The sequence below is a fragment of the Rhincodon typus genome, chromosome 10 (assembly GCF_021869965.1).
Source record: "Rhincodon typus isolate 14 chromosome 10, sRhiTyp1.1, whole genome shotgun sequence".
Lineage (NCBI taxonomy): Eukaryota > Metazoa > Chordata > Chondrichthyes > Orectolobiformes > Rhincodontidae > Rhincodon > Rhincodon typus.
The window spans coordinates 2,972,470-2,988,686 of NC_063341.1; the positions used below are offsets into that span (position 1 = coordinate 2,972,470).

The window sequence follows — 16,217 nt, forward strand, 5'->3', positions numbered from 1 at the left end:
TCTTCCTCTGATAACCTCACTGTCCTTGTTCCATTATAGTTGAAGGGCACTGGGCACATTCCAACATCTCCACTAATTAGCCAATATTTGTACGTTATCCAAGCTTGACAGAGCATGCAAGCTACTTGGCCATGGCAGACACTAAAGTTGATCTGTTCCAGTCCAATAAGTGTCACTGGGTAAACTGAGAACCGCCTTCTGAAAACGCTGCTGGCTTTGACATGCCTAACTTGATGTGCTACGGAAAAATCAAATTGCTTTCAAATATCGAGTACAGCACTATTTGACTAAATGAAATAAAATCATGAATATACTTTCTGCAACAATGTTTTTCCAAAAAAACTCTAGCACCAATGTGGGTGGAAGGAAGAAAGTTTTTTATCATGGCTGTTCATAGAAATAGAATGAAACCAACCATTCATCCCATCAAGCTGCCTCTTTGACAGAGCTGTTCAATTAGTCACAGCTCCCTGTTCTTTAACAAATGTGTTGCTAATTTTTCCTTTTGAAATATTTACCCAATTCTCTTGAAAATCTGCTTTCAGACAATGCATCTCTGATCATAACATACAATGTAACCAAAATTCTCATCTGTACTACACTCCGTCAGTCACAGCATAATTACAAAGGCAACAGATACAAGCTTAAGGACAACACTATTGAAAAATTCCTAAACTCTGCTGCTAAGTTATTCTATTGTGTGAATCTACGTCTGGATCTCGAGAAAGCAATGTCAGTCGCGAGAATGGAAAATGGATAAATGCAAGAATTTTATTAAGATTTTCAAATGTAGCCAACAAGACAAACAAAAAGTATTTTTATTTTTAGGGAATAATTTGGATTCAAAATCTCAAGGCATGGCTTTGAGCTAGGAATGGGATTAAATATCTCTTCTTGTTGTGTTTGCAAATTCATGAACAACGTCTGGTTCTTAGAAAGGGAGACTTGCAGACAATATGAATAGCTATTGAGGACTGGTCAACCTACTCGGCTGATCTGACTTTTTCGCCATTTTAGATTACTAATACAGCTTTCATTTTAGTAGGATCAAAGCAATGAATTTTCAGGATAAAATTAGAGCCAGGCAGAACTTCCCAATGTTTTTGCAAAAATCCTGTTAAGTCTTTTCAGAACCTGGGATGAAATAATTGCTAACAGAACACACTCCTACATTATCTACTTAACATTGTATAAGGGCAGGTGTAGTAGCAGTTTGAAGTTTAATGCATTCAGTTTCTCACAATGCTATCAGAAAGTGGAGGTCAGGGTGCTAGGGATATGGAGAATCACATACACAAGGAAATTGCACAGATACAAATCATAAAACTGGCCATATTTTTATCTTGTATGCACTGCATTTTACTTGGATCAGACTAAGAAGAGCTTTAATACCAGATTACTTCATTTGCAGGCACTACCAGCCACACAGATGGCAACAACCAACAGATTTCCAGTTCTACCTCTCCCTCACTCAGTCCACTGTCACCCAATCCCCTGGTCTCCCATTGAGTCCATCTTTGTCTCCTTGTTTCTCACTCCCCTTTCAGTCCTCTGGTCTCTGACAGGATTGGGGGGTGGGGGGAGGAGTGGGAGGTTGGGGATGGTGGTGTGGTGAGTGTGCAGTTAAACCGAAAGGTTGGACAGGTTGGGTCAGTTGACAGGACAGAGATAACCTTTGTAAACGTACCTGAAGCTGAAGGAACTTGACACAGTAGATGCTGAAAGAATATTTCCCCTTTAGGGAGCAAACTGGTATTCAGGGACGGTTTATAAATTAGGTCTTTCCCAAATAAGACAGAGATGAGTAGATATTTCTTTCTCTCAAAGAGTCACCAGTCTGTGGAACACACTCCCATAGGGTGATGGAAGCAGTAGTAGATAGATTCTTGACCAATAAGAGATGAAATGATACTGAAGGTGGGCAGGAAAGTGGAGTTGAGGGCACAATCAGATCACTCATGATCTTATCAAATGGTGGAAGAGGTTCAAGGAATCGAATGGCTTTTTGCTGTTCCTAATTCAAATGTTTGTAGGTATGCAATACACAAAGAACAACCATTTGGGGCATGGGCTGGAGAGGCAACGATGTCCTTTGAAATGTACATCATCAAGGACAGTACACTTAGGAGAGAAGGAATAAGAATGGATTTAAAAAGGGTAAACTTACTCCAATTAAAGTATTTCCTTCCCCGTTTCTGGGTCACTTTGAATGACTTATTGTGGACTTGCTTCTAAAACTTTGCTCAATACTGATCAGAAACCAGATTCAGGGATTCTGTGGCAAATGTTTGTTTTCTTTGATTTTCCTTCCCTTCCCCTGGGAGGTGACTGACCTCTGTTTGGCAGTTCTCCACGACATTATTCAGTGCAAATCTACACACCCTGAACCCCATGGCCACTGCTCAGCAATGTTAACTTATAAACATGCCTCCCTTCATGTTAATATGAATATGAAAAACACTACCCGTCACACATGCTTGTTTTCCAAATAAAACTATCAGAATGAACCATTATTTGAATCCAACTCTACTTCAGCCAATACAAGACACAAAGAAAACATCTTGCATTTATATAGCACCTTTAATGCAGAAAAGTGTCCAAAAGTGCTTCACAGTAGAAATTTCAAACAAATCTTGAAAGTGAGCTGCATAATAAAAATCATAGTTGGACAAGTGACTGGGGAGAAAAGTATCATACAGCATGTGCAAAATGAATATGACCAACAAGAAAATCTCCTAATAAGGATTGGCCATGTACTAATTCCCTCTAAGTGTCCCGTTGTGCATAATCTAAGCCAATCAGAAAACACCATGGGAGTGACACAAACCATACACACTTGGCTTCTCCAATGGTTCCATAAGGTTCTCCAGCAAAAATTGTTTCTATTCCATTCTGTTACATAGTTTTAATCAACCTGTTCAGACATGTTATGGTTATGACACACGTCTGAAGCAGGTTGGACTTGAACCGTGGGTTTCAGGTCCAGAGGTAGGCACACTACCACTGCACGCCAAGAGGTCAAGTCTGCATTCTCAACTGCTAAAGTAATAGTCATATGATTTTTTTTATTGAATTAATGCAGCATCCTTCCTGTCTAAGCCCACACTGTGAACATCAGACGATGACTTGCTTACGTGGAATATCACAGTTGTCAGTCTTCACTTGAGTTTTGCTTTAGAACTGTGACTCGTTTGTGTTTTAAAGGGGAGAGAAAAAAATTAGAATAACAGGATGTGATCAAAATAAATGCAAATAATCTGAATTTTGTCTAAATAAAATGGAATTTGACTCATTTAATCACAGTCCATCAGTTTTGGCTCAATTTGAATCCCGAGCTAACAGGATAATTTATGAAGAACACACTCAGTCTCCAGTGTTATGGGTTTTAAAGCCACAAATGATTACACTAAAGATCAGATCACTGTGCTCGGATCCTATATCTAACATTTCTACTGTGTTCAAAACAGAGGCTGTTTGAACAAGCAAATGGAAACCAACTGCCAAATTAGCTTGAAAATAATGATGAAAAATTCTCTTTTCTAATTATGCCACAGAAAGGAGCAGGACCTTGAAAAAATGGTCTGATCTTTTGCACCACAGAGCAGATGAATAAAGTGCCTATTCAAATTAAACACAAGACAAAATGAAGCAATTAAATGAGATCAGCTACATTTACTGCACGTGAAGGCTCATGTTTGCTGCTAATAGAGGACACTCATGGAGAAGTGAATGACAGCATTTTGATTTCTACAAATGAGGATCATACAATGCATGGGCAACAAAAGCCATAAATTATTATTCAAGCCAGGAGGGTGCAGTCAGCCTCAAAAGAATTTGCTTGTTTTGTTTTCTCTAATTTCTGTTCCTCTGAAGCCACAGGATCAGCACACAGGGAGGTGTTTCAGTCCATCATGTTCATCCTTTAAATTCTTTGTTAATACCCTTCTAAGTGGTTGTATAGTCTGTGCATCAGTATCATGGTGTTGCTGGAAATCTAACATATAACAACAAAATGCTGGAAACACTCAGCATTCAGGCACATATCTATGAAAACAGAAAACAGATTTAATGTTTCAAGTCGATATCTATCATTAGGACTGGAAGAGATTGTGGTTTATCAGTTTATTAACTTGAACACAGCTTATGTAAAATTGCTAAATCTGTGATTGATTCACTTTGTGGTGGAAGATCATCAATACAAAACCTTGACACAGTTTCTTTCTCTACAATATGCTGTCTGGTCTGCACAGTGCTTCCAGCATTTCCTGCTTTTATTTCTTCTTTCAGCCCTGGTACACATGCCAGAAAAAGGGATAGGAGGCAAGTGGTACAATACAGAGTGACGCAATAGGAGCAACCTAAATGTAGAGTTGAAACTACGGTACAACTTTATTCAAACCAAAAAATGCAGCATCTGACCGACCATTTGAAACATGAATTTTCCCACTTTTAGCAAATATTTTTTAACTCGGATTAAAATGGGGTGAAGAGTAATGGTGACTTGAGATTTACCACAAATCTAAAACATGATCTGAAAATGATATACAGGTGCAGATTTGTAATGCTTTCATATTTGCAAGAATAAGGAATTCTTATTAGCTCAGTAACCTGCTGTGTTTTATTACACATTTTCACAATCCCTTTATTCTGATCTCAGGGGACTAACTATGGAAGAAACCTATACACATCAGACCTGTCTACAGGTAATGAACTAAAAGATTTATCATACTGAATGTGGATTTGAGAGTTAGAGGCTGCTAAGGGAATGGAGGGAAATAACAGGTTGGAGGCTGGGAATCAGCTCACATTATACACTGAAGAGGGCAATATCCGAGAAACAATAAAATTAGTTACCATTTTTTCTGAATTTATTAAATCCCACTTGCAGTCACATATCTTTAAATCATGTTCTTAGACTTCAGCCTTCAGCCAAATTTCAAATCAGTGACAATGGTTTCACCAAGACATACGGCAGGGGAAGTAACTGTTTCTCACCAGCTTACCTTTGTGTGTACTGTAGAGAGCAGCAAAGGTCACCACAAAGAAGGTGGTGGAATACTTCCCAGCATTGACTAGATGAGGGAATGCTCGTTTGGTGTCTCGGTAGCGGCGCAGGCACTGGGTGAAGCGTACCCACGCGGGCAGACACTGGATGATGGCTCTTACTCCATAGGAGTAGCTGTGGCACACGCTATCACCTATAACAAGCAAAAGGGAAACAGATCAGCAATTGTGACAGCATACACATGAGGTCCAAAAAATGTTTAATTGTCCCTTTGTTTTTTGTTATTCACTCATGGGTCAGAGGCATTGCCCTAGTTGCCCTTAAGGTGGTGGTGGTGAGATAAGTTCTTGAACCACTGCAGTCCATGTGCCGTGGTCTGCCTGTTTGTAAATCCTATTAGTCTGTTGTAAATCCGTCATTCTCCCCGTTTATATTTTGAGTGTGATGCCAGTACAACAGCAATTGGTGGTCAGATTAAATAAAGACATTTGAAATCTGTACTGATTACTCTTTCTTATCATAAAGATCACCTTGCTGCAGTGGCCAGTCTCAATAATGAGTTGCTATAACTAGTGTATATAAATGCTTGACTTCAAGATACATGCAATGAAGCTAATTGCTCTTTCTATTCCAAGGGACACCTTGTCCAAATGGAACAGCTAACCCAATCGTGACAATACTTAACTCACATCAAATCTGCAAGTCTTCCAATTATAACCAGCCTCTTATGCCAGCTGAAGAAAACTGTCACACTCATCAATGCCACAGTTGTTTGACAAACATATCACTAGGTAATCAGACTTGGTGTAATCATGTTATCATCAAATCCCCCAAAATAGGTATCACTAAAACCTAAAAAGGTTAGAATAGGTTTCTGACAGGAAGCACTTTAGACACAATAAGTGAAAGCAGTAAATGAGAAAGAGGAGACAACAGGATGTCAAAAGAGGATGTGAAACCTCGAGGGAAAGAACACCAAAACAACCCAAAGATGCTATGTAGAATTCCATGATATGCATCACCCTATGATACCTAGCCCAAAGAGGTCATTCATCGTGTGTACTTCGATTTTAATGGATGTCACAGTATTAAACTTGGTGCATTCAGTCGTCTGCTAAATGGCGTAGTTGGCTCAGGGTTGTGGGATTCAAGGATTTACTGGTTTTAGAGTTAACCCACATGGGGGCAAGCTCAAGTGAAACATTCATAGTACAGTCTGTGTTAGTCATGTTCCTGAGGTTCACGTGCATAAGGCAAATGGAATAGGATGGCTAATGCTTGTATCCAAAATCAGTTCTGAGCATTCTTCATAATAGATTGTTGAAGATCTTCGACATGCACTCTGCAATCTGACCACCTATGCAATTATGTAAATTCCCTTGGCTCTCACAATTCTAAATAGATTCTGTTAACAACAGTAAAATAAACTAAGCATGAAATAATTGTGTGTTGATGACATTCACACATCAAAACATTTTTTGGATCAATTGAACCAAGTTAAATTTGCTGTTGCAATTCACAAATCCTTTCATTTGAAACTGGTCAATAGAATTATTGAAACTGCTCATGCAGAATATTTTTTAAAGCTCTGTAAAAATGAATTAAGCAGCTAAAGCTCCATTTTCCCCCCAAGATTCCTTGTATCATCTCTTTTCCAAAACTAAGGATTGCTTGCTTATAGATGACAAATGAGCACAGCTGAGTTACAATATGGGTTGTAACTACTGCTCACTCTAATCTCCCAAAAGTTTCTGTGCAGGACAAGTATAAGTTGACTCCTTTACATCAACATGCATTCACAATCAAATAACAACTAACGGCCCACAAACTTGAATAAATAGGGTGCACACAACAACAAAACACATACAACGAATGTATTGAACATTTCCAACATTCAGCAATTCCTTATTGTTTCAGTATTTGCAGAATAGACAGATACTAATGAACAACTACTTACATGATGTCTGGAATACATGGCGGGGGGGAGGGGGGGGGGGTGAAATTTCCTGTCCTCCTTGTTTGAAGGTGGTTACACCTGATTTTAGCTGCATGAGGAGCTGTAGCTAGTTGGCACCTTGGACAGTCAGTCAGTCATCACGTGAGTGCCAACTAAAATTTTCTACGGTGTATTCTATCAATTACCATTGTACTTATCAAATAAATTCCAGCAACCAACAGTGCGAAGTTTTCCTGCCTCCTAACCCCAATTTCATCACCCCAATTAAGATCAGCTAACTCAGTAAGGACATTGGAATCAAACCTGCAACTTTGCTGTTTTTAGCAGTTCCAAAACACATCATCACAGAGTACACATGACCGCTAAGAACAGGCGTAGGCTATTCAGCACCTCAAGTCTATTCTGTAAGTAATTAGATTGTAACTTATCTTAAGTTTGATTCATTTACCTCACTATGCTCTACATCCTCCAATACCTTTGATAAAAATCTGATCTTAATCTTGAAAATTTGAATTGACCCAGCATCCGCAGCCTTTTGAGAGAGAATTCCATGTTCCTGATACCTTGTGTGTGTTTCCTAATTTCAATTGCAAATGGTCTAACTCCAATACTAAGATTGTGCCTCACTACTCTGGATTTCCCCATCAGCAGAGATGGCTTGTATGTATACCACTGATTCTCTTTTTATTTGAAAGATCGCAATCAGATCATCTTTCCATTTTTTAAAACTCAGGTGAATACAACATATTTATGCTACCTATATCGATGATTTAATGCTTTAAATCTTGGTATAATCTTTCACCCCCTCCAAAGACAATATATCCTTCATGATGTGCAACGTCCAGAATTGAACATAGTACTTCGGATAGGTTTTTGCCAATGTGCTGGAAGTGTTAACTGTCAAAAAAAATTTTCAAGTAATGGCAACTTTAGACCACCTTTTAGATGTGGAAAATATGAAGCAGAAACAACATACATTTGGAGCCTCATTGTGATTATTCAGCATAATACATTACCTGGAGCACTGAGCAGTCCCTCACTCAAGCTCCAGTTCAGTTCAAAGCTATAAAAGCAGATCATGTACTCCAGGTCCATCAGAATTGTAGCCAAGCTGTTCAATTGGTCGGCCAGCCAAAAATCTGCAAACTCTACTTTGTGGAATGGAGCTGTGAAGACTCTGAACTGTGGGGAGAAGTGTGAAAAAAAAATCAATCAACAACAGTTTATAGGTAGACTCTCTTCCTTCACCATGCTATCCCTTCATACAGTAATGCCTCAGTCACTATGCTGTTACTCAAGGATCTGGAAACATCTTTGATTTTCAAGTGACCACAGTCATATTGCTATGTATAACAACAATAAAATTAACATAAAATATACCATCACAAAGGGCAACAAAGATGAACAATTAAATAGGTGAGAATGAAGTAACAATGAGATTTTTTTTTCCTGAAATTAAGAAAATTCTATTCCGAGAACATTCAGGAAACAAAGAAGGGCTTTCAAAGAGAGCAAAATCAGAGGCTGTCCTGCCTTTGGTATCAGATGATTGAAAGCCAGTATGTGTCACTACTCAACAAGATAGAAGCATACGCCATAATTTCCTTACTTAAGTCAGTATATTTCAGAAATTTAGCATTTAGCTCACAGATAATGAATGGCATTTGTGAGTGTGTGTCTAGATTTATATTGAAATGTTTGAGTTCACTCATGGAACACAAACTGATAAATTCAATGATTGGAGAGCATGGGTGATAAAATTACCTTGGGTGATTTGGTGATTGGGTGATTTGGTGATGGGGTAAAAAAAGAAACAAACAGTCAGTACTGTGCAAGAGCACTTCTGGGGGATAAAAGGAAAAAAAAGAAAATGAAAACAGAAACTGATATTGTATGGGTTAAACTTGAGTGGCATAGTGTCCTTTCAGACTTGCCATCTGGGTTCAAATCCAGTCCAACCAGAAAATTTCTTCTCTCTGCTGGTTCCAAGTTTGCATAGTTCCTGCATGGAACTGGAAAATCACCCATACATGGATAACTGTTATGGAAAACTGAACAACCATAATAGAGGAAAATGAAAAGTTGGAACTAGACATTGAGGAACACAGAGCAGGAGTGGGCCATTCAACCCTGCCAGCCTGCTCTGTTATTCTAAATTATAACTGATAATCTACTTTAACAGTATTTTATCAAGGTATCACCATTTCCTGTGATGTTACTAACAACTTTCCCTCTAAGCTGTGCAGCTGCACATGCAAGCAGCTGCTCCAAGGTTCCATGCTTGGCTATTGGCATCGCCCTGCCAACTGCAGCATTGACTTCCCTTCCAGAAGTTGCAACAGTGCACGGACATCATTGACCTGCGCAGCCAGAAAGAAAATTAGAAGGAACCATTGGTCATTAGTACCTAGAAATCTATTGGTCCCTGACTTCAGCATATTCAATTACTGAGCCAGGTAGGGAATTCCAACATTCACTGTCCACTGAGTGAAGATATTCCTCCTCTTCTCACTGTAAATGGCTTGCCCCCTCTTCTAGGACTAGATTCCCTCGTTCAAGATGGCCCCATCCAGGGGGAAACATCTTTCCTGCATCTACCTTATCTATCTCTTTGAAAATGTCATAAGATTGAGATAAGTTATGTGGAATCAAAAGGACGATGAATTAAGCACAGCACAGCTGCAGCAATCAACAGGAGCCTGGTTTGAAGAGCTCCAAGACCAAGTTGACAGTTACTTAAAAACAAAATTATTTTCACTCTTCCCTGCTGATGTCATTGCCCCCGTTGGGACTGTTCCATTCATGCCCATTAACCTATTGCACTTTGCCCAAATGTCCATGACTCCTGTACAGTACTTGACAGTCACCAGAAATGGGAAGGCTATTCAACTGTTACGTCCTGCATTGCAAAACCTCTACCACAGATCAAAGCTGAGAACAGGTAACGGAGCACTGACCGCGGGTCAAAGCTGAGATTTGTTTTGGTTACATGGTTCAGCAACTTCTTAGATGAGGTCACTGAGCTACTGGTTACTGCACTGCTTCTTAAATATCTATTTCTGGTATTGTTAATGCTTTGTGATTCACTTTGGAAAGCCAAAATCTATTTTAAGCAAATGATCGTTAAAAATTTCAGTGTTCTAAAAACAGACAACTTACATTTCACTCTGTTTTAAGAGCAAAAATGATGCCAGACTGGGGAAAACATCACCTCGTACTTCCCTGACTGGATATCCCTGTTTGTAATCTGTGCCATGGATTCGGCTGTGAGCTCTAGTGAATCAAAGCAAAATCTGACTACCCTATAGAGCTATGGGATCTGTTAAACTTTCAAGGGCGCAAAAAGAATGCGACGATTAAAGAACCAAGTTCTAAACTTTAATATGGGATTCCATGAGACTGTGCGTTCTCATTTATAACTTGCCCATAGAGTACAGTTACACTTCATTACAGTGCACGAATTGCCTGCTCCTTTAAAATGGTATGTGTTTATAGAGCACTTCTCACAGTTCTCAGAATGTCCTAAAGCACATCATAGCCAATGAACTATGTTTGAAACCCATTCACTTAGCCAAACAAAGATGGCAAATATTCAGGCACAGTAGGATTGTTAAGTGGGTTGCAAAAGGGAACCAAGTTTTAAAAACAAAGGTTTACTATGCTCGTGGCACATCGTTTAGAACACATTGTATGGTATTGTGCACTGCCCTGTATTGCCTCATCAACTCTCTGAAAACAGAATTTCATTTCACAACCTATGCAAATACTCCAAGCACTCTTGCTTGAACATGTGGGACATTCTCCCTTAATGCAGGAAACATTTTGGATTCGGAGGCATCCTGCCCAGCTTCATTATGACTTCGCTCGATGGAGATCATGAAGGTCCCACTTTCTCAAACTCGCCCCTCACCTGAGGTGTGGTGACCCTCAGATTAAACTCACCACCAGCTGTCTTTCTCTAATGAGACAGCAGCCTTATGGTCCTTTGGAACTATGGCCACTTCACCTTCACGGAACTGAAAAGTGATGCCTAGTACATTCCAAATGTCATAAATTCATGTGTAAAACTTCATAAGAAGGTTGGGATATGCTGGACCGGCATGAAAAATGGTAAAATTACATTATTTGGCAAGCAAAAGAACATAACATCCCTTGGAGAGTTGGTGGATTGTTTGATCATCTTTTCCCTATTTCATTAAAGATCAAAGTGAAATAGCTTCTTCCTCAAACTCTGCAGCAAAGGCTCAGGTGGCACGGTGGCTCAGTGGTTAGCATTGCTGCCTCACAGCGCCAGGGACCCGGGTTTGATTCCACCCTTGGGTGACTGTCTGTGTGGGTTTCCTCCGGGTGTTCCGGTTTCCTCCCATAGTCCAAAGATGTGCAGGTTAGGTGGATTGGCCATGCTAAACTGCCCATTGTATCTAGGGTAGGAAATGAAGGGCCAGGGTAAGGGGTAAGTCTGGGTGGGATGCTCTTCGGAGGGTTGGTGTGGACCCCATGGGCCAAATGGCCTGCTTCTACAATGTAGGGATTCTATCAACAAACACCCTTACCACTCACTGATATGAAACATAGAAAATGGAAACACCGACAATAGGAGTAGGTCATTCAGCCCTTTGAGCCTTCTCCATCATTCAATATGATCAGTCCCCTGTTCTTGCTTTCTCCCAATTCCCTTTGAGATCTCTTTAGCCCAAAGAATAAAATCTAACTCCTACTTGAAGTAATGCATACGCTATGCAATTCTATTTAAAAAGAGAGAGCTTGAATCCATGCTGCAACTTTCATAATGCCAGGATGTACCAAAGTACTTCACAGCCAATGAATGCTTTTGAAACATGGTCATTATTGCAGTGCAGAGAAACGTAAGAGACAATTTACACACGGCAAAGTCTCACATGTAGCAACGAGATAAACAACCAATTAAAATGCATATTTATAATAAATTCTCTTGTTTAAATATTGTCATGGAAAATTATACATCTAGTTGTGTAGGCAAATTGGGTCACAAATTAACCTCTCATCCAAAAAGTGGTATCTCAGACAGTATAATACTCCTTGAGTACTGCACTGGGAATATCATACAAGATTACATACATCAGTCTCTGGAGCAAGACACAATGGTCCTCCATTCTCCTACAATGGGAAACAACATTTCTGCATCTACCCTGTAAGTCCCTTAAGAATCTTGTATGTTTCAATAAGGTTGTCTCTCATTCTTCTATATTCTAATGAGTACAGGCCCAACCTACTCAACCTCTCCTCATAAGACAGTTCCTCCATACCTTGTATCAGCTTAATGAACCTTCTCGGGACTGCCTCTAATGCCAGTACATCTTTCCAGTGACATTATCACTGAGCCATGTCTGATATTGTATACTGCAGCGGCCTTGTTTGCTTAAACATCTTTAAGTATAGGCATATAGATTCAGCAAAACTTATTTCTGAAAAAACGTAAAGATAGCCCCCATTTCCAGAAGGTTTCAAATGATAGGAGTTGTTGAAAGACATGGATTCAAGAGAATTCTATAGAAGTACCTTGTGATTTTGATACTGCTAAACTCCCAAAAAGGTTTACAGGGGAAAAATAGTAACGGTAATTCAAAGCTCTTTCATTTTATATATGCTTTGTCATCCTGCAAGCCCAAAACCCCAAAGCACTTCTAAGATGCATACACTTATTAGGGATAGCTCCAACTAATTGACAGAGCTAACAGCTAATGCAGCAGAACTAAAATGTACAAGATATCATACAATGGCGCACACAACTTTCATAATAGCGTTATCAGAATCTCATGACAATGGATTAGTAGGAAAGACACCAGGAAATTCAAAAATATATGCAACAGATCAGCTGCTATATTCATCAAAACTGCAGAGTTCAAAATGGAACTTCTTAATTGAATATCAAGTGGATAAACTGAGTGCTGTGACTGATCATGAGTGGACCTAAGCGCAATTCTGTGTGAATGACTGCATGTCAACTACTTCATTTTTACACCAAATGTCAGGACAAGAGTTTCTTCGAAAACAAAACTTCATGAGCTCCCTTCCCCAAGGTGTCAACTCCTGTTCCATGCTTTGGTATTCTTATTATATGAAGGGAGTTGGTTGATTTGCTGTTTAGCCAAGGAGGATCTATGCTTCTGCCTCTGATTGTAATATCAAGCTCAGGATACCTCCGTAGCACTGAGTCAGGGGTCAGTGGACGCATGGCACGGGTCGATGCATATACATTGTTTGTTGGTGTTGTGGCAACCCCAATGTCAAGGTTATTTCATGACCCAAGGCCGTTTGGACTATCAGCAGATGGTAAAATTGTTCTCTATTGATGAATTTTCAACAGAAGTGGTGACAAAAACTGGAAGATTAAAACAAAATGACTGCTCGTTGAATTGTAGTTCCAAAAACTGCTACTTCAGTGGAAAATTAACATTACTTCAACACTACAAGGATAACTCAATTGTTTAGATGTTTGTTGCTTTTCTTTCATAATCTATCACTGGCTAAATGCATTACTGAAGCACATAAAAATGCTCAACACATTTTGTGGAATGTGTGCTATTTTAGCAAGGTACAATGCTTTCAATTCCTGCAATTACAGGCCTGTCAATCATCTGCCATTGTTTGTAAATGTGCATTATTACAGTCTATTAGAAATTCTGCACGCAGCCAGCTGCCACAGTGGCCTTTCAGAAAACTAATTACAAAAAACACTCAATCCTTTTTATTTCTCATCAGCACATACCTCTTCACCCTAAGAACAGTCCACAAGAATAGTCTTCTGAAAATGCACTGCAGATTACTGACACCTGCAGAGTCTGATCAAAATGGGTAATCCCACAGCAAACAGCTAAAGGAGTGCAAATTTTTAGGCTTGCAGCTAAATTTTTGGAACTAAGGCCAGGGTTAATGTTTGGATCACGTATCCTCCTGAATCATCTAGTTTCTCCTGAGATAAAAGATGATCTCCTGGACACTTCTGTAAGTAAAAACACCCAGGAAGGGACAAGGGTGGAACAGAAGGGGAATCACTGGGTCTTCAAGAAAGTATTTTTGTTTCCCATTTTCTTTGAACACAGTTATGTGTCGGTTATAAAAATATTAAGGATGAGGAATAAAGACTCCTTACCTAGGGAGGCAGCAGAAAGGACATAATGTTAAGAAACCACAGGAATATACTCAACCAGAGCTGGAAACTCTATTTTACAAATACAACGACTACTGTGCCTTGATAACAGTGGTTATATCTAAGTACGGTTACTCTACAGTTAATTTTAGTTCCATTTCCCTAAAATAGATAAGGTTGAGGGGTGATTTAATAATTATTTGACATTTTGAAAGGATGGGAAAATAGATGGAAATGGAGGTGAGAGTTGAGGACAAAAAGCAGGGAGAATTGTTTTCTATAGTGTTAAGAGACTGTAACATTCACTACTGCAGTCAGCAACTGAAGAACAACCCATTTTAACTTTTACCCTGCAGTTTAGAGTGGTGATTGAAGATACAGAGAGACAATGTGTGATTAGAACCACCACTCATGTGCTGTTAAACACCAAAACCATGAGCTGGTACAGTTTCCTAGGCATTTGTAGTGTGTTAATGGGGCAGATCACCATAGGAGTGAGAGAGGAGGGATAGTAAAGTGGAACAGAAGAGAAGGGAAAAGAGCAGGTGGGAGGAAGAGAATGAGTGAAAAGGTTACAAAGGGGAGTTACGAGAGAGAATTAGATCAGATAAAGTGAGAGAAATAAAGAAAGGAGAGGAGATAACAAATATGGAACAAAATAGCAAAAACAGGAAGGAAAGAACAAAGGGATACAGAATGATTGGAGCGTGTGAGAATCAATACTGAGAAGTATGTTACAGGAAGGAACATGCACATATCTCATTTCCCACTGGTTCCACCAGAACACACACAGGATGAAAATTCCCTATGTCTCCAGCATATATTGAAGCTCTCTAAATGTAGCTTGTATTTTATTTCCTTAGGGAGCAGTATACCTTATGGAGGACATTGCTTGGAACTCATTTTGAATGTACACCACCTTAGGCAATTCTAACTCCATTAAATTTAAAACATTTCTAATAAGTTAAGGAAATCAAACAAAAAATTACGATTACAGAGAATCTTTTTTACATTCATAATATGCATTGGATGGAACAAATTTGCATTTATAACGTCGAACATTTCCCTAGGGCTGTGTAAACCCACTCTCATCCTTTGATGTTGGTTAAACATAACAACATCAAAAATAACCACGGTACAAACAAAGCACAGCTTTGTGCCATTAAAGCAGTTACTTATTGGACTACTGCACCTTGAAAACAGTGGCTATATCCAGCTACGGTTACTCCACAGTTAATTTTAGTTCCATAGCAAGACTGTAACCTGCTACAGCTCATCTACTGCTGAAACCCTCATCCAGGCCTTTTTTTTTAACCTCTAGTCTTGTCAATTCTAATACATTTCAGGCTGGCCTCTGATGTTCCACCTTCTGTAACCTTAAATTCATCCAAAACTCTGCTGCCCATATCCTAACTTATGCCAAGTCCGGTTTGTCCATGATTCCTAGTGCATGTTGATCTACACTGGCTTCTGATTTAGCAGTGCCTTAATTTTTAAACGTGTCATCCTTGCTTCCAAATCCCTCCAGGGCTTCCCTTCTCTATATCTGTAATCTTAGCTAGACCCATAGCCATCTAAGGCATCTGAGCTCTTCCATTCTGATGAGTTGAACATTTCCAATCTTATGTGACCTATCACTAACGGTTGTGCCTTCAGCTACCAAGGCTCTATGGTCTGGAGTTCTCTTGCAACACTTCTCTGCTTCGCAATATTTCTTTCCTCCTTTAAGACACTTTGTAACATTTGCATCTTTGACCTAGCTTTCGGTTATCTGTCCTAATATCTCCTTATTGTGGGTCATATTTCGTTTGATGATGCTTCAATAAGGGAAATTTTACTATGTCAGAAGAGCTAGATAAACTCAAGTTGTATTGTTAATGCTAATCGGATCACAATAAGACTGGCTGTTTGTTGCCGTTACACAAGAGTGTGCTAAATTTCACTTCAAACCACTTAAAAGTCAACACAGCATAACCATTTACTGTTCATTGCAATCATTGTCTTTTAAAAACATTTGAAAGCGACTGGGCCAGCATTGCGGCAAGCAAAATAAATGAAGGACAATAATTTTCCACTGCACTAAATAAAGGTGCATTTAATAATTATGTTCGACACAATTTTTAAAG

The 16,217-nt window shown here is 39.2% G+C and overlaps 1 protein-coding gene across 1 annotated transcript in view; it reads right to left on the reverse strand.

The window, feature by feature from the left end:
* Positions 1-2,574: 2,574 nt before the first annotated feature.
* The window catches only part of LOC109932319 (xenotropic and polytropic retrovirus receptor 1 homolog), a 131,341-nt gene continuing 117,698 nt past the window's right edge, over positions 2,575-16,217 (reverse strand). The window contains exons 9-11 of the mRNA XM_048601952.1: positions 7,979-8,144; positions 5,004-5,198; positions 2,575-4,044 (exon numbers count right to left, since the gene is read on the reverse strand). Of these exons, the coding sequence (XP_048457909.1) occupies positions 3,995-4,044; positions 5,004-5,198; positions 7,979-8,144 (411 nt within the window). The 3' untranslated portion in view covers positions 2,575-3,994. The remainder of the gene's footprint in view (positions 4,045-5,003; positions 5,199-7,978; positions 8,145-16,217) is intronic.